The 19867-nt window shown below is 40.1% G+C and overlaps 1 protein-coding gene across 5 annotated transcripts in view; it reads left to right on the forward strand.

The window, feature by feature from the left end:
* The window catches only part of ntrk3b (neurotrophic tyrosine kinase, receptor, type 3b), a 180625-nt gene that overhangs the window by 144633 nt on the left and 16125 nt on the right, over nucleotides 1-19867 (forward strand). For all 5 annotated transcript variants that reach the window (XM_062441058.1, XM_062441110.1, XM_062441082.1 and 2 more), the window contains 3 exons: nucleotides 8763-8893; nucleotides 15410-15582; nucleotides 17161-17404. In XM_062441058.1, coding sequence (XP_062297042.1) covers nucleotides 8763-8893; nucleotides 15410-15582; nucleotides 17161-17404 — 548 coding nt within the window. The remainder of the gene's footprint in view (nucleotides 1-8762; nucleotides 8894-15409; nucleotides 15583-17160; nucleotides 17405-19867) is intronic.

Genomic DNA, 19867 nt, shown 5'->3' on the forward strand with positions numbered 1-19867 from the left:
TGTTTCCAGCAGAGACAAGGAGTGACTAATTTGGCAGCTTGAAAGCTCAGAAAATGAATAGAAATGCAGAGCAGATTGATTGAACGGCAGTTATCATGTACCAAGGCTATGATTCTATGAATTATAGTTTGAAACAGAACAGCCCCACAGGCTAACCAGTTGTGAATTCAAACAACCTACTTTAATTTGTTACTCAAAAGGTCTCAGTTCTTTCAGCGCATTCCAGAAAAGGAGCCAAATAGAAACTTTTCAGGAAAAAAAGGGTTTGAAATAGATGCATGTTGATGCCCGGTGCAATCCTATGAAAAAAAACAACAAACTATCAAGATAGGCTTAATCCGCATTAAAATTCATTGACGATCCCATCAGCAAAACCACCAGCTATAGCCAAAGAAGTAAGCAATAAGATGAGTAAATGCAGTCGCCTTTTTCAGTCTTCACACAGCACAAGGAGGCAGACTAAGTACACATTAAGCAATGAAAATGAGAGAAATTAAAGTGTAAATTAAAAACGTCTGCTCCTGCAAAGGCATTTAATTGGTTTGCGAACCAGAGAAGTGACGAGAAGCTCAGAACCCAGCGAGTCAAACAAACATATTTAGCCTCCTACCATCTTAGAAAAAAGTGCCAGCGACGATGTGGCTTGTCATTTTATTACAAATATGGGACATGTTGGTGAGAGCATGTTTTATACCACGAAACATGGCCAATTTGTCTTCAGCATCAACGCTGAACCGGACAGCTTCGCATTAAAGTTGAATGTTAAAGCACCACACCCTCATCAGCTCATTCCCACCACGGAGGAAGTGACCCACTAAAGAAAAAACTAGAATATTCACATCTCGCCTAAGCAAACCTCTCAATAAATTATAAATGTCCTTTTTTTATTATTGTATAGAAACATATTTTCTACTGTGTCTGTGGGGATCAGCAGCTCAGGGTGCATAACATGCCTCTCCTCAAAGATTCTGTGCTATTAACTTTTTTGTCTTTGTAGTCTAGACTTTAAAGAACATCCCCTGGGCAGCAAGTGCAAAGTACTTAGTGCTTAAGTGTACTTAATGCTTACATTTTAATCCAGAAATAACACCAGAGTTGAGCTTAGGGAGAAGTTATTGTCAAAAAGAAATCAATCACAACTTTATTTCTCTGTATATTCACTTTGTGTGGCAGGACTGCACTTTGTGTATGTCTTAGAAATGGAACCAAAAGTATTCAATTTGTGTCCCTTAAGAAAATGTAGTCTGAGTGATGTTAAAGGTGATGCATTTTTATAGAAAAGCCAAGAATAGGAACTTATCCACACGAGCCAGAGTACACCAAGACCAGGCAGCAGCAGCAGCAGCAGCAGCAGCAGACACACAGGCCGGCAGTCAGCCAGCTGCAGCGGGTTAGGAGGAGATACCCACTGAGAGTCAACAGTAAATGCTGGCGTTCACATCACGTCACAGTCAGCCCAACGATGCCAACAGACACAGAGGCCCGGTGCTGTACTGAATTTAATGATGGAAAGCTTTTTGTATGCCATTAGCAGCTGGATGAGTACCTCTCACCTAACTATCAGCATGCTGTGCCGCTCCTGTTGTAGTCAGGTTAAACGATAAGTATGTCTCAGTGATTTTGGTAAATTTATGTCCCTTTTGAATTCTTTGTAAATGACAGTGAAAATGTGAGTAATTAGTGGGAGTGAAGAGCGTTAATTTAAAGCATGATATTGTTCTCGTCTTCTCTCTTTATGTTAATCTGACATTTAATGATTGATGAACAGTCATAAACATTCATAAGATGCTTGAGTTTGAATAAGATTTCATTATAAATTTCATGTCATAATGTTTTATGGCCACTCACCTTTTCTCCTTGTAAGAGGTTCCTGTGTGAAAATACTGTACGAGTGAATTACAATTCCTGACAAGTAAACTTTATGTGCAAAGTAAGTAAATGCAGAGCGGATGAAGGAAATGAGGCTTGCAAGGATGAGGATGCATTTTTGATTGAGCCACCCATTCTCAATGTTAAAGCATTCACCCTGCAAAAGACATGTTGTCAATGACCAGGAGACACGCATCGATCGACACACCACACACACTGAGGAGAGCTGTCAGGCGGAAAGATCCCCTCCCCCCCTCCAAACACACACACACACACACACACACACACACACACCTCACATACACACACACACACACACAGACCTGTGAGACAGAAACACACACACGAATGCACAAAGTTGGCAGGTAGTTGGAGAAAAACACACTCCAAAAGCACACACACACAAACACATACACTGGGGGAAAGTTGGCAGGTAGTTGTGGTGCAATGCACACAAACACGCATGCATGGGCACACACATACACACACAGGTACAGAACAAAGCCCTCCAAACATCTGTGCTCCCCCAGCAGTCTGACCTGACTAGCTGACTAAATCTCTGTGCTTCGTCGTCTCTCGGCCTTCAGGGAGAATGTTTGCTGCCGTCGAGGCCTCAGGTGAGCCAGGACAAATGAATGATGCTGAGCTGTGGGATAGAGATTTAATCTCAGGGCTTTTCAGCGTGCCACTATGTGTAAATAGGCTGCAGGATGCAGCCTGAGTCCGCCTGCAGAGGAAACCGAAGGTTAACGTAACTTGTCCTCACTGCTGTCAGTCGGCACGCGCCATAATAGCTCCTTCATTGCCATCAGTGCTGAGGACACAGTGGTCAGCGGCTAATAGCAGCTGAATAAAACAAACCTAGATGGAATATATGCACCCAGGATATAAAGAAAAGGGGGCAACTGGTACAAATAGAAAGTTAAACATGTTTTCAATGTTGCTGCATTACTAATGGATACATTGGCATCCTCTGTAGAATTCCCTATTTTCTTTTAATTTGTACAAATGCTAATTTTCTGTCTTACAGTTAGACTAAACCAGGCCAGTGTAATACAAATCTGTAATCTCTTCACGCTCCCACATGGCTAATGGCTGTGATGACAATGTTCTGTTCATATTTAAGTAGTATTATCATTACAGTCAAAATGAGGCCAAGCTAAAAGTGGAAGAAGAAATTGTGACTGTTGTCACACATGATTCAAAATATTTTAATCCCATATTGAAGAAATTATTGGTTAATCAGAGTGATTGCAAAGTATTCAGAAACAAAGGTGATGGGTGATGAGAGTGATGATAAGTAACATTTTGCCTTTTGTTAAATGCAGTTTAATCACAGAGAAGTAAACATTTGAAATCTACACCAGTCTATAAAGCGCTGGGTGCCATAGCTAAATGCTGACACCAGTATCAGTCTTCTTCTTACAGTATATCAATATAACCTAGTGTTATGTTGTTGTCAGCAATGTACAGGAGTCTGTCAGTGTGGTTCATTGCATCAGTAAGTTACAATAGATGTGTTGATAGGAAATAAAGTTACTGAATGGATCTGAAGAGCTGCCAAATCTAGTGACAAAGTTGTTGCACTGGAAGCGATTTTCGTCTTACAGGCAGAAAAGTGACTACCATTGTTTTGATACCTGATGAACAGCCCATTTAGCTTTTAAAACATGACTGACTCACCAGTTACTTGACGGAATAACATTAAGCATAGACACACTCAGAAATTTCTGACCAAAGTGCTTCCTGGAGTACATCAGACCACAGTTTGTCACTTCCAAGTTCTTAAAGAGTGTAAAACTGGATTTTTCTAAACAAGTTCTGGAGTAGTGCAACAAGAGTTAATCTAGCATCTAGCGCAGGTGGATGTAATCAGTGAAAATGGGCTAGTCTTTTTAATGTAGTTTAATAAATTAGTGTACTTCAGTTTATTTAACACATATGCAATGTCAAAGAGAAGCAAATACATCCTGAGAAAACAGATAAAATGTCCTATTTGCACTTTTTTGAGATAAGAAATCCATATATGAAATATCACATCACCTCATTGCAAAGGAGAAAATAAATAACATAAAAGTCAAGATAACAATCCAATGATAACTTCTGCAGAAAAGATAGAAAAATAAATATATTACGCTCCGGCCTACACCTGCTGATAGATGACAACCTTCACATTTTTACATTTTTGGCATTTCTCATGTAGAGAGGCTTAATGACGGGTGCAGCAATAGAATAAGCTTCGATAGCTGGCAGTGGCAAGCGGCAGTAAGGCCAACACTGATCTTTGAATGATTATGAAAGATGGAGGGGTGCATAGTCAGAGATAAAAAAGAAAGTTTCTTCATGTTTTCTTAATATTTCTCAAAGAAAGTACAATAGTAGAGAAGTAGGATTCAGTGGGGAATACATGTGAGGTAAGTCTGGAAGCTCCTCAAGGTTGAGAATTTATTTTACACTGTTCCTATCTGCTGAGTGTCACAGACATTTGCACCCACAAAATGCTGTCAAAACACATTTTGAATTTAAATGTATGTGTATCGACTTAAGGATGTTTTTCTCAACTCTTGGAAAGCAGATTTTTAGAGGATGGGACTTTGACAGAAGTGATGTGTTTGTGTCACTGGTGGGGCTCTCACCCGGCAAACTGGCTGCCAACCCTTGCAGACACTTGTGATCTACTTTGAAACTGGGACATTTCTTCATATTTGTGAAATACCACTGATTTCAGAAATAGTGGTTTAGATACCGTCTGATGGAAAAACCAAAGCAGCAGGTGACATTTTTTATGAATCACCTTCTAAACATGTTCATGACCAGATGGTCTGGTAATTCTGGAGAAATGACGACAATCAGTCAGATCCGACTTGTAGTCTGTGTCTATGATTCAGGAAGCATTTCAGAGATTGCTCCATTTGGTGAACTACTTTTGGGTGATGCCATGACAAACAATGAGTCAGGTGAAGCCTCTGCTTCCCATTCATTTTCTATGAGAAGCAGTACAAAGTGTTCAATAATAGGAAGTGTAACTTGAATGGTGAAAAACTGTGGGAACCAATAAAAGGTAGTGGAGTTTTGGAGTTACCATTATTAGCGCCATGGAGCAGAGTTTACAAGAGAGTCCCCATTAAGTTTGCATCGTTCATAGGTCCAAGGAGCCACATATAAGTGGGCTGTACAATGTAGTGCAACAGTATGCTATACTGCAAGCAGGGAAATGTAGCGATACACCAAGAAACTCAGTGAAGAAGATGACTGCTAGCAGGCAAACATGGATGTAAACAATGCATCATTTACAAATATTTCAATAAAACTGGCTTTGCAGATGTTTTCTGAGGAATGATATGCATTCATTTGTAAGACCTTGAGGATAAACACAATGCATTTTGGTAGGATTAACTAGAAACTAGAAAACATTTGAGGGTGCCTTTATCCATGCAGAATTCTCTATTTTTGGTTTACTGATCAGTTTGAATTGGCAACAGATGCAACAGCTGATGAGCTCTAGTTGCTGTCACATCTGTGTTCACTCAGTATGTTGTATATAGTCTTGTGTGTTCGTAAGTCCTCATTTTTTTATCACATATATAACCACCAAGTGTGTTATAAATAATACAAAGAATTCACAGATGGAGGATGGATAAAGATTCAAGAAGTTTACTTGTTAATCAAGAATGTTTTTGACTTGGCTAACAAGATGTTGTAGAAATATGCCTTAGCAGCGTCGTGGCCTAAAGTCAAGAGCTTTATGAAACTGGAAAAAATACATTTAAAAAAAAAAAAAAAACATTTCCCAAGGACATTCAGTCAATACCTGCCAATATAAAAGTGTAACACCTTTTCTTGAGATAAAATAAAGAACACTGATCCTTGAATTTGTGATGCAACTTTCAAATAATGACTGTGCTTCATAAAACCAATAGATTGAGCTTCATTTTCCATGAGATTTAATAATTCATTTTTATTATCTCACGGTACCCCATTCATGTATTGTCAATGTTGTGGACTCTGGCACAGAAAACCTTCCAGTGAAAATCATACATTCATAAAGACATTGGTAAGATTACACTTGATAATCTGTCCAGAGGCATTAATACATTTATGACGTATTTAAATTGTTGCCATTGTGCTCTTTAAGTCATTATGGTTCAGCAAACGTTTGAAACGGATCACATCCTTTAGAATTTAATTCAATTTCCAAGGTTTCCAAATACTGACACTTCTAATTTATTATTATTTTCATATTTCATAACATTGGTTTGATTCCTGAGCAGTAAAATAGTTTCCTGTAATTAAGCTAGCTTCATTTCATTCAAATGTCAAAGCAGAGATCAAAGACCACACTATTCATACAGTATAAAAGTAGTTTTATTTGGATTAGTGAGAGGGTGTGGGAATGATTGGATGAGGATTGTGTATGGTGGCATGATTGGAGGTTGATGAAAGTGATGAAGGGGGTCGATTGCCGGGGGATAAACGAGAGACGGAGGTTGGTCGGGGTCGTGTACGGTGGGGTGATTGGTTTCAAGGAGAAGGATGAAGGGGATTGATGACATGGGGATGAAGAGGGGCAGAATGGAGTTGTGATGGGGCTGGAGGAACCTGGGTGTCGAGACTCAGGGTGGGTGGCATGTATTGATGTGCTTTCTGCTTCCTAAAATAGAAGAAGAAGAAGAAGAGGAAGAAGAGGAACTTAGATGAAAGTATTAACACTAACACACATATTTTTGACGGGTGGGAGGAAACCGGAGTACTCAACGGAAACCCACACAAACACAGCGAGAACATGAAAACTCCACACAGACAGGATCTGGGGTGGCAGATGTTGGAGCCCAGGACCATCTTGCTGTGAGGCAAAAGTGTGAACAATTGAACCGCCCATTGAGAGGGGGGAGAGAGGAGAGGAACATGGTTTGGGGGTGGGTCATGAGAACTGCGACCAAGGAGAAAAAGGGGTTAGACTTGCCTATGTAGGTAAGCGCAGGTGATTGAATTAGCAGTTAGTGATTGAATTTAGTGAGAAAGAGGGACGTGGTCTTGGTCCTGAAGCTTAGTTATAATAATAATTGTATGTGTTGTTGGAAATTATTTATTTTTCTTCCGATTGCTTCCAATAGGGGTCGCCACAGCAGATCATCTGTTTCCATCTCTTCTTGTACTGATGGAAACTACTTATGAAAAACTGTGTAGAAGTGTGTGCACACTGATAGATTCAGTGTAGTTCTCATGGTAAACCTCCAAGCTGTCATGTTTTATTCAGCATTGACAAGTCAACAACTCCTACACCTCCCCAGCTCTCACTCTTCTCTAACGCCAGCCTCTCTCTCTCTCTCTCTCTCTAGTATTTCACTTCTTAATCTCATGAGTTAGTCAACTTTCTAGACTTATCAGTACTGCTTGACTAATCAATGTTGGGATAAGATTAAGCTTAGTTTCTTGACACAAACATTCTAAGTAATCAAAAGAGGGAAGAAAAAGGGTCTAATGTTACAACATCCCAACAGTAGACAAACTTTAGTGTCATTCAGCTCCAAATAATCCTGTCAGAATGAGTTATTAGGTGTGTGTGTGTGTGTGTGTGTGTGTGTGTGTGTGTGTGTGTGTGTGTGTGTGTGTGTGTGTGTGTGTGTGTGTGTGTGTGTGTGTGTGTGTGTGTGTGTGTGTGTGTGTGTGTGTGAGAGGGGTATCATTATCCTCACCATGCTTTCATGCAGGAGGGCCTTTAACAATTCTGCTCTCATTAGAAAATGTCCCCTTGTGTTGTTTTAATGCAAACAGTAAAACCAAGAAATCCAGAGAAGAGATTTACAGCTCAGCAGGTCCAGTGTCATCTCCCGGTTTATTTGTGCTTTGGAGATTTAAAAGCACTTGAACCCTGATGTTCCCAGTATTCTCTCTTAAGTACCCTCAAAGTCAGATAAAACATATTTTTACACAGTGTGACAACATCTCATATTTGGTAACAGCTTTGTTCAGAGCTCCACTGAATCACATACATATTGAGATAAATATTTAAGATGTTTTTGGGGGGATTTTTTTAAATAGTATTCACCATTACATTACACAAAGGATTTCAGATGTATTGTGCATCATTTTTAAACACTTCCTTATAATGTAGTATGACATATTTGGCACTGTATATTTAGAAACCTTGACTAGAATTTCAAATACTACAAAGTAGCTTCACCCACAGTGCAAAACTTAGCCTGCAGCTGAATTTACACTGTATCTTTGTCTTTCTCTTTGATTGCATTCTGTCTCAGTCAGTCTTTCCCTGCTTGATATTCTCTCCTTTTTGCCTATATTTTCCTCTTTTGTGTTTGTTGCCATGTTTTTGAGATTATGACAAGATATAAGATGTTGTGTCCTTAAACAGGGCAAACAGTGAGGTGAGAGGTTGGTGCTATATCGGATGGGCCGAAGGGATGATTTTAGAAACTCTTGCGAGATTTGTACACTAACCTTTACCTTAACCTAACCTTATTGAGAGTTTGTCCCTCCAGATCATACAATCAAATGTTTACTATTCCCCCTACTGGAGCCCTAAGTCATTACCAATAGATCGATGCACAATTAACCCAGACAGGAACCTGCATTACCTTTCCGACTATTTACACTCTGGCTGCATATTCCTCACAGTAATAACTTTAGCAACATAGCTGAAATAACAGTGCAATTATGTGTTATGCAAATGGAATATGAGGAATACAGTTGCATAACTCTGTAACCAATGAAATGATGTTTCTAAAAAATGTAAATTATTTTTAAATTCTTATCTGCCGCACATATAGAATGGTTTCATGTGCTAAAGCATAATATCCCCTGAAAGGTTCTAAACAATTACTTATCACTATCTCCCTCTCTCTCTTTTCTCTCCCTCCCTGTCTGTGTTTTAGTTGTCCAGCACATAAAGCGGAGAGACATCATCCTGAAAAGGGAGTTGGGTGAAGGAGCGTTTGGTAAAGTCTTCCTGGCAGAGTGTTACAACCTCAGTCCCACCAAGGACAAGATGCTGGTGGCTGTCAAGGTACATCACTGTGTGTGTGTGTGTGTGTGTGTGTGTGTGTGTGTGTGTGTGTGTGTGTGTGTGTGTGTGTGTGTGTGTGTGTATGTGTGTGTGTGTGTGTGTGTGTGTGTGTGTGTGTGTGTGTGTGTGTGTGTGTGTGTGTGTGTGTGTGTGTGTGTGTGTGTGTGTGTGTGTGTGTTAAAACAGCATCATTAAGGTAAAGTTTTTGGTATAGTTTTTTGAGAGTTAGATGAGAAGATCAATATCACTCATAATTGTACAGTATACACAAAGCTACTTCCAGCAGATGGTTAGCTTGGCTTAGCATAAAGATTTGATGCAGGGGGGAAACAACTACCCTCACTCTGTAGGGTTAAAACTCAGCTCACCAGAACCTTTATAGCTCACTAGGTAACACATTATATCTCTTTTGTTTAATCTGCACAAAAAAAGTGTAAAGAAATGACAATTTACTGTTTTGAGGGATTATGTTCTGGACAGTTTCTCGTCCAGCAGCAGAGAAGAAATTGTCATTCTCGCTTTTTTCAAAAGTTTCCCCGTTTCCCATCTTTATACTAAGCTAACCAACTATTGGCTCCAGCTACATATTCACCGTCAGAGAGTGGTATCAGTCTTCTCATATAACTCAGATTGGAACATTTCCTAAAATGTCAAGCTATTCCTTTAAATTACAGTAAGGGAAAACATAACTCAAGGGTCATTTGTGGACCTCGGGATATCTCTCTCTTTTCATGCAAGGTTGAATCACTGTCATGTTATGTTTGTCAGTGATATCAATGATCAAAATTGACATTTACTAGTTTTTTCTGGGTGAAGGCTCTCCCATCTGGCTCTGGGTGCCCCAGCTATCTCTGTCTATCTAGAACTTGTCCTCATATGCACGAAGGGACCAGTAGTTATGGCCAAAAGGAATTTTGTGAGTGCTTCTCAGATGTAAAAAGTAATGCTATTTCTCCAGTGAACTTGATGCTTTGTTTTAAAGATGGATTCCAACATCTACACATCTCAGTCTTCTGAAAAAGTTGTATAAAGCCTTTTGTTTCCAGAGAAAGCTGTGCAAATTGGATAAATCAAGCGACTTTACTTGAGGCGGCAACGGTTTGGGCTGAGAACTACAAGCCTCAAAAGAAAAGAAAAACATCTGGGGGTGTGGAGTTAGAAATAAGTGGGGTTACCAGACCTGCTCCTCATCTCAGCAGCTCGAGGCTACATTAGCTACAACTTGCATAACACGCCCACATCTCCAACAAAACTTTTCATTGTGCATTGAGTTGCATTGCGGTATAGGCTTTTAAATAGGATGATATCTCTGTTTCTGATCGATTGATTTGTATACTTTTTTGTCCTTCATCCATTGTAAGTCCAACAATGTTATAGGAGCGCCATGCTGAATCGGTTCAGTACTCTTTGAAGAACGCTAAAGCATTTAGAACCATTTCCCCTGTGTGACGACTCTCAAAGCCTTCACAGTGCTCAACATTAAGTTGTGCCTGGCAGCTCCCACAGTGAATATGAGGAAGTGCATGAATGTGAAGCAGGGTGATACTGAATAAAAGGTTGCAGATTCAGCAGTCCTATCATGGATAAAATTGCAGTCAGAAAAGCACCTTGACCTTGACAGCAGAAGTTAGTGGAAGAGATACAGATGAAAATGATGATATAGTGCACAGGTATTCAATTGAAATTCAACGTGGTCCGGTTAGAGAACATTTCTTCACGTAAAAGGTGCAGAACATCATAATGTCTAACTTACATTATGATTGAGTGCCACCTATATTGAAATAGCCTAGTAGTTGTATCAATGTCTGTATTTAATAAAGAAAGTCAATATTAGTTCAAAGATATTTAGTCTTTACATGGTAGGGATTATAGATAATGAGCATGCTAATAATAATACTCTACATTTAAAAATATTACATACACATATACATATAATAACAGTGTCAGGAAGCAGCAGGAGATGAACCCTAATGTAGGACGCAGGAGTAGCAGGAAGTGAAGAACAACTCTTTGTTAATTAACCTGCATATTAATGCTGCATGTAACAACAAATATAGGCCTGAAAGAAAAATTTCATTCGTCATTCGCACCTAATTTCTACGAGGGTCAGTGTGTAGCAAGCAACAGGGCGTAGTTGTATTTTCTTAAGAAAACGGCTAGTGCGAAAGCAAACTTCAGTTCAATCTTCAGGGGCCTACTGCCGCTTAGTCCAGCTCAACAAACAGGGAAAATGTCAAAGAGTATTTGGTGGACTGGTGGAGGGACATAGAGCCAGACTTGGACAGAACAATGTCAAACAGAGAGCTTTTGAAAAATGTGCATTTTAAAATAAAGTGCTTAGTTTTCAAAAAATGTGTAGTTTGAGTTTCCTCTTTTTTGTATTTTTTGTAAACTCCACTTCACATCTTAACAGTGTCAACTAATTTTATAATGAACAAGCTCGACACATCTTAAAAATGGAACACATTAACACCACCTTATATCCCACTCCTCCACTTTCTCTTGTTCACTGAGAGGAGTGAGCTCTAACTTGTCCTGCCAGGATTTTAAATCTGAAATGTGTTCGGATTCTGCTGGATCGATCATATTTGGCTCTTAAATTGTTTATTTGCTGTGCCCTCAGTTCGGATTAGAGTGGGTATGTTTGCTCAAAAGATTTGTGTTTTGTCTCATAGTGGCACTTCACAGTCGCCACAGTCTCAGAACATATGAGACATACTGGTTTTGAGCTGCCTGTGGGAAGAATGAACATGTAAGCGTCCATTCTTGATTAAAAGCTCTGTTTTCACTGCCGACTTTTCTCTTTTTAGAGCACGCCATGTGAAATTACTTTTCTCAGTCACTTATTTCTCCGTCTTGACAGTCTCTTGTCTCGTCTCTCCCCTGTGTGCTTATTGGAATGCACAGATTTGATTGGCTGAGTAGCATCATGGCAGATTATTTACAATGAATGCAGTTGGTCTGTGAGTTTCCTGGGCTGGTAAAGCAGTGCTGTAAAGGCTAGAAAAGCTGCGCCGGTTAAAATAGAAAGGCTCCGTCAATATTTAATAATTCTCAATAATTTATCATTTATAGGTCCAGGTCCAGAAAAGATGCCATCTGGATGTGGACCCCTATTCGTGGTCCGCCTATTAGTAACCTCAGATCTAGTGCCTGTCACTTTCTATTGTTAATATTACTGGGTTATCAAAAAGGAATGTTTCCTCCTTTAAAGTAAGCTCTTTATTTTTAAAACACAATGCAATGCACATTTTAATCTGAACATGAAGGAAGAGGCTCTCTGAATACACTTAAAGGTCAACAAAGGGAAAATTCATTGCAGCGTTTTCCTTCAGTTTATTGTAGTCAAGCACTTGAAGGTATTGTTTTGGAGGGATGCCCAGACAAGAAACATTTCCTTAAGAGTGTGGTTTGATTTTGTAATAGAATTTTATGGGCATTTTTCCTACTCTGCTGTACATCTTAACCACTTCCAGCACTTCACTGCAAGAGGAAAACATATAAGTAAATGTATTTACATCTCAAGGTCTTTGCATCTGTAACAACTTCAGCAGCAGGCTAGAAAAGCAGGACTCAAGGACAATTAAGGAGATCTGAGGCCTATACTATGAAGCAGGATTTGGGGTTAGCCAGGTACCTTCAGGTTTAACCCTTGGTTTTCATCATTATGACAGTGGTTCACTTCTTACAGGGGTACGTCACCATGTAAAGTTATGCTGAACAGCTAACTAGCTAATCACTGGGGGAAAAATGAGTTGTCATTCCTACAGGATCCTGACATGGACAACAGTCCTTAGTATAGTAAAAAAGATCAGTGTATACATATTTTTTGGGTTAGATGAAACAGTCTGTTGCCCCAGGCTTTCTGTTTCCACTTCAAACAGACCTTCTAACAAACAGAGATTGTTTATGACACTAAACATATAATGAAGATTTTAGCTGCATCTTAATTGTGCAAAGTTGATTTTATCCCCAGAGTGACAGCTGACAGTTTGGATGATTTTACACTCTGGTTCCATCACTGCCGCTCAGAATAAAGTGAGAGAACTGTGTGATGATAATTGGAAAGAAAAACGAAATGTCTTATATTAGAAAAATAATCCACACACTGTTAATTGGCTCCCATGATTATAAATGCAACATTTGGGTCAGACAGACCTCATCGGTCTTTAACTACTTTTCCACTCTTTGCTTCAGTAACAGAAACAGTCTGGGATTACTTTAAGTTTTTTATGTGACATATTAAGATGGTTTCTTCATCCAAATAAATAGCAAAAAATATGCTATACTACTCTATACTTCAGCCATATATAGTCATACATGTATTTTAAGCATTGGCCTACTTGTAATATTTGGAAATAATTTCTCGTGTTTCTACATCTTCTTCTGATGTTGTGTAATCACAGGCTGTCGTTTACGTTTCACTTTGTTGAATATGACTTTTTGCTGTCCCCAAAAACAGGGTTTATCTACAGGTACTTGGTATCACGATTTCATTTCATATCATTTGATGTATTTAAATGGTGCTGATGATGTCACTTGTAATTAACAACCCTGTCTCTTTCACATGAACGCCCTTCTAGCCAGGTAGGACAACCCAGAGCTGACTGAACTAGTTGACAACTTTGTAGTTCTGGTTATCTGGATGGCCAATGTTAGGCTCAATAGCCAGCTGATGTAAAGATATCCGGAATAAGTTGAACTTACTTAATAGTACAGGCCCCAGGAGAATCATATTGCTGTATTTTCCTATGGCTGAGGAAGTGTCAAGAGTTCTTTTTTTTCCTCCAGTAGAGGTGACAATAAGGCTTCTCCTGACATCCCATCCAGATTTGATAATTCACGTGTACTCCTCTTCAAAGTAGTTCAAGTTACTCCCTGCTTGATCCTATTCCCAATCACACCAACATATGTTGTGTACAGTTGTTGCAAAGCTGCAGCCAACTGCACCGGCACATTCCCGGTAGAGATTACTGGCCTAAAAACCATGCACAAGATTATGAAGTGGATATACAAGTATATAATGCATATCCACCTACTGTGTATACTAAATAATAGAGAACATGGAGTTCAGTCAGGGCAGGGCAGACTAGTTTACATTTTCACAGAAATACAACAGAATTTGGTGGTGACTCAGTGTTGTGTTTACCTCAGACTATCAGGAGAACGCAGTAACTAAACAGCACTGATTTAGTGATTCATTATCGTCCCTGTTTCCGTGGAGTCTTGGTGCTGGTGGTGGGGATGGAAGGGAAAGTGGGCAAAAAGCTAATCAACAGAGTGACAAAGAGCAGTGACAAAAGGGAGAACACATTTGGGCATGAAAGGGGTGGATGGTGGGTTGGGGGGGGTGGGGGGGGCACTAATTAGATTACAGAAGAAAGTAGGAGAAAGAAAAAAGAGCCTGGTACATAAGTTAGCATAAGAGGGAGAGTGGTAAATGAGAAAAGATGTCAGGCTATGCAGCATAATTCAGGAGCCAGACACCATGAAGGACTCGACTTACAAAGATGTGTTCTTGGATATTCAGGAAGTCTAGACTGAAACAGTCAGAGTTGCAGACAAAGGTTTGATCTTGAGCCTCACAGAGACCAAAACTAATGTTTTGTTCAAAGTTAACTTGTAAAGTAAAACATTAAATATCCAGGAAATTGCTCTCACATAGCCACCAAAGTGGTAAACCTTGGTGGCTATTTATGAATGAATAGCTAACCATTAATGTACAAATCTTAATGTTAACATCACTGCCATTTATGCCTGGCTTTCATAAATAACGGAATCACAGGTTTAACCATCAAACAACCGACTGGCACAATGGATTGTAAGATACTTAGGGCTTCAAAGGATATACTGGCTGTTTCTTCCAAAGTCAGACAATAGGAGGCTGCATTTTCTGAGCCTTTGGACAGGAACAGCTCATTAAGAGTGCCCCAACAAGCTTTTAGTCTGCATTCACATCAAATCAGGCTTTGTGGCGCACTTCCACAGGGCTGTGCGGAGGTGTGTGGAGATGTGGGCGTTTTTTATTTGTAACCACCGTGAAACAATCCGAAAATAACGTTTTATTTCTCTCATTCACCGGTCTTCTCGCTACCGCTCTCTTCGTTCACTCTCTAGCTTGCTTAACCACTGCTGCTCTCTCTCTCTCTCTTTTTCTTTTGTATTTTTCGGGAAGCCGACAGCAAAGAGCCTAACTTTACTTTTAACATTATGAAACAGGGAGAAATGTCCACCCTTCTTCCTAGTGACATCTTTGTAGTCCCTCAATGCAGGGTTGTACTGCAGGGTTGCACAGCTCTGATCTGTCTGATGACCGCAGCATGACGTTGTTGAGTTTTTCCAAAAGTTGATTTAGGTTGAACTTTCTTGCTGCAGGCTACTGCGGCACCCCTGCGGCCACCACTCCCGCAGTCTAAATGTACTACCCCCATTCAAATGGATGGGAGGGCTGGCATTTTCGCTGCAACGCCTGATTTGATGTGAATTCAACCTTACACATGTGACTTTCCCTTTCAGACACTGAAAGATCCCAACCTGTCAGCAAGAAAGGACTTCCAGAGGGAGGCTGAGCTTCTGACCAACCTGCAGCACGACCACATCGTTAAATTTTACGGAGTGTGCGTAGATGGAGACCCTCTCATCATGGTGTTTGAATACATGAAGCATGGAGACCTCAACAAATTCCTCAGGTCAGTTTTTCCCTGAGGGTAAAGTCAATTTAAGCGTAATATACCAGATTTGTCCTGGCTGAGTGAGAGAAAAAATTATATTATGAGCAGCCAGTAGAAACATGTGCTGCTAGGGGTGTTTTCACTTCGGGTACTGTTTCGGCTTTTAAATGGAAGTTTCCATCGACTCATGCTAAACTTATGTAAGACACCTAAAGTGAGTCCAAAAAACTTTTCTGTTCACAGTGCGTCAGATTCATGCTGCTGGTACAATACTCATCCAACTACACAGTTTTAGCAGTTTAGCAAATGTGAGTGCTTTACTGCTTTTGTTCCATAATGTCAGACTGTACCGAGGGAAGTGACCTCTGATAAGCCTCAACAAAAGCGACACGATGCATACAGCGAGTAATGGGAATCTTTACTGGAGTTGATTTCAGTGTGCACAGGAGGAGTCTGGGATAGAAGTGTGATATGTCAAGTGCGCTGACAGCAAGCAGTGTGTGTGTGTGTGTGTGTGGTCTATCTTATTTTTGAAGTTTGAGCACTAGTTGAAAAGATGACATGTTACGATTGAATGTGAGTGCGTGCATGTGTGTGGATTCAAGAGTGCATGAAGACTTTCTGTTGGGAAATCATTCTTGAAATGAAAGGCAATGTCGCGAATGATGAAATTCTTTCATGCAAGGTGCAAGACGTAGCTGATTTTTGGTCTGTTGGTCCTGTTGGTCACATTTAACAGATACAATGTGTATGGAATCAATGGGAATGAATAGGGGATCTTATGTGCAGGTCCAGATCAACCTTTAGATAAATGGAGGAAAGCTTGCACTCATTCAGCCACTACTAGATGTCTGTGAAGTAAAATAAAACTAGTGACACAAAAAGTGACACTCTAAGGAAGAGAACTGCTAATCCCCCTACAGTGGATCTGCACACTTACTGCAAAGATCACTGAATTGAACTAAAACAGAGAAATGGAAGAAGATAGAAAGCCTGCGAGACCGAGAGAGAGAGAGAGAGTGAGGGAGCTGTAGCCAGTCCTCCCAACATGGTGCCTGGTCTGAAATCACAGTGACTAGAAGGTGATGAGAACAGCAGGAACTTCTGACAGGGAATGAGTTCTTCATCCACATCCAGAAATGCAAAGTGGGGAAAGAGCTCTTGACCTGTAGTCAACTTGTACTGTTAAATGTACAAATTACAGTACCTTGATGAAATTCCCTTGGTGATAACTCCTGACAAGCTGGAATACATGAAAATGTAGCAAAACCTGCTCTGAAGCCACAAAGTGACAAAATTAATAACAACAGTGCAGATACTTAATGTAGCAGGTTATTGATGCAATTAAAGCTGCATGAGTGCTTGCGGGTTATATGGAAATTTATTAATATTTCAAACAGCCTCTCTTTATTGTGTTGATTACCCTAAATGTCTGGATAAGGGTTTATTAGTAATGTAAGGAGCTTGAGGTTACTTGTTAAAAGGGGCAGTCAGGTTAGAGTCAGATATGCCGAAAAGCCATTGCAGGTTCCTCATCAAGACTATCAATATCACTTTGTCAGATCAATAATGTTTACATTATTCTTTTTAATTCAGAGCCCATGGCCCAGACGCCATGATCCTGGTAGACGGCCAGCCGCTGCAGTCCAACGGAGAGCTGGGTCTTTCCCAGATGCTTCACATCGCCACTCAGATTGCCTCGGGCATGGTCTACCTGGGCTCCCAGCACTTTGTCCACAGAGATCTGGCAACCCGCAATTGCTTGGTGGGCAATGGCCTTCTGGTCAAGATTGGAGACTTTGGCATGTCCAGGGACATCTACAGCAGTGACTACTACAGGGTAAGGCATTGGCTATCATGCTTCTTCCTGTATGTACACTAGGAACATATAAGCATTAGTAGATTCCACCTAGAACAGACTTGACATAGCAAAGTCACAAAAAGTGTGTTTTAGTTGTAGATGTTCACGATACTTTTCATTTGGTTTGTAATGGGTGCCAAAACAACCTTGAGTAAATCCTCCTGGGCTGCTAACTAAGAAAGGTATTTCTTAGGGTTGAACACTGCTGCTCTCTCTTGTGACATTTTTGTTTTTATGTTTTTGTTTCCACATTTTTTTTTTTTTTTTTTTTTAAGGAGAGATAACAGCTCTCCCTCCACAGTGCAGCCCCAGGCCCCCCACACCAGCCCAGATACATTCAAGGATGGAGAGGTTTAACAGTATGGAAGGAGATGAGCCTGCTGAGCCTCCAGCCCGATGCTTAAAGGCTTGTTTATATAGCTTCCGATTCATGTCCTCTCTAGTGTTTAACACGATTAGCAACTCTGAATGCCGCAAACCAAGCAGCAACTGCTGGGCTGAAGAATTTAGCATTTTGCTGTACAAATAAATGGATATTATGGAGTGATGGCTGCTACATGTCTGGCTCTGTTAAACAGCCTGGACTTGTGAAATGTCTTTAGGTGCGCCTGATTCCGTTTGCTCAGCGTGACAGCTGGGCCAGTTCGGATTTTGCTGTGGGCAACGCCAGCAGTTATGAAGTACTTGCCTGCTGGGTGAACAGTCCTGCACACATAAAATAATTTGTAAGGAAATTTGAGCGGGATGTCTTTGGTGTTTGGTACATGGTTCCTCCATGCACGCCATCTGTGTAGTTATTAAAATCTGAATATTTAGTTTGAGTTGTTAAACAATTACAGCAGGATATTGTGTGTGTGTGTGTGTGCATTGTTTGGTGCAGTTTGGGGATATAGTTGAGTGTGTGTCAGTATCAGCTAATTTACTAACTGTTCTGGCCCTCAGTGGATATAAAAGTGTTAGGTTTGCAATGGGGTAAGCAGATGTCAGTGGGAACAGAAATCACTAAACTGACTAATAAAAACAGTCAGGCATATTTCTGTGTGTTGCACATGGTAAACGATTGAAATTACAGAATATCAAATAACTTCCATGTGCTCTGTGACAAAGTGTAATGGTGGATTCATTTTCTAGCCACACTACTGCAATATTCAAAGCTTATTTTGGGTGTCGTATAATTCTTTAGGTTTGTCTATACCATGTCGTATTCGTGCCAAAAGACGACAACCCACAGACTTACTTATGGAAAAGGAGCCGTTTATTCTGCACAGAAAAAGAGACTGACAAGACACACCCAAATCCATCTTTTATAGGCGAAGTTATATATACCAAATCACATCACCCATTACAGATGTTTCCTGTTTTTCTGTTTATCTTACTCTCACCTATCAAACCTCGCTTCCAAACCCATCCTCGATTTCTTCCACTCCCATGCCACGCCCGCACGATATACTGCTCTTAGGTGTATTTCTGCACAGACTCTTGGTTCCTTAATCTTTCACCAGAATTTAACCGTTGCACATCATATAATCCCCCCTGTGTGGGTCTTACGCATGGAGGATATATAAATACTCCACTTACAGTTGTGGATACTCATTATAAGCTCTTTGTGGAGGAGAATAATTGAATGTTTAGACACTGGTGGTTTCATGCAGGGCCGTTTTAGAGTACAGCTTGGCAACCATGGCAGATGTTATGTGCTCTGCATGTAGCTTGTGCAATTTGCCATGAGTTTCCCTGTTAAGAGGAATATGCATGCATGGATTTTGTGTGCCATTCATATTCTGAGTGTTATACACATCGCAGTCATTCCATAGCTCCCTCTTCGTTTATCTTTGTGCTCATTATAGTTGCCTAAACTAAACATAGCAAGGAGTTTTTAAATAATGAGTCTATTATTTCTAAATTGAATTAATTTAGATCAATAATAGAGGGACAATTAGTGTACAGTAATACAGAGCCAGATTCTCATTGTATTTTGACATTTATGGAGGTGAAATATCATTTCTTTGCAGATGATGTCATTCTTCTGTTCACTTCTATTTTACTTTCTCCAAATACAGCTTATAACTGAGCCCCAACAGACTTTTCAGATTCTGTGAAACATGGAAACTCCTAGGGCCCTATTGTTGTGTTGGTGCATAGTGTGACATGCACTGGTGCACCTGCGAACTGCGATTTTCCTGCAACACATTGAGGTCATTTCCTTGACTGGTTGGTATCTATATATGTGCCACAATGGGAGAAGAACATGCATAATCGAAATGACTCTGTATCAATGTTGAAACCAGAAGTTTCTTAACAAAACAGTCAATAAAAACTGTGTTCTGCAAACTGGAACTTAAGTTGTCTGACACAGACAAGATCATGCCAACCTTCTTTTTCATTCATCAGTGTTTGTCTAATAAAGTCACACAGATGAATAAGACAGGATTCAATATAGTA

The sequence above is a fragment of the Scomber scombrus genome, chromosome 1 (assembly GCF_963691925.1).
Source record: "Scomber scombrus chromosome 1, fScoSco1.1, whole genome shotgun sequence".
NCBI lineage: Eukaryota > Metazoa > Chordata > Actinopteri > Scombriformes > Scombridae > Scomber > Scomber scombrus.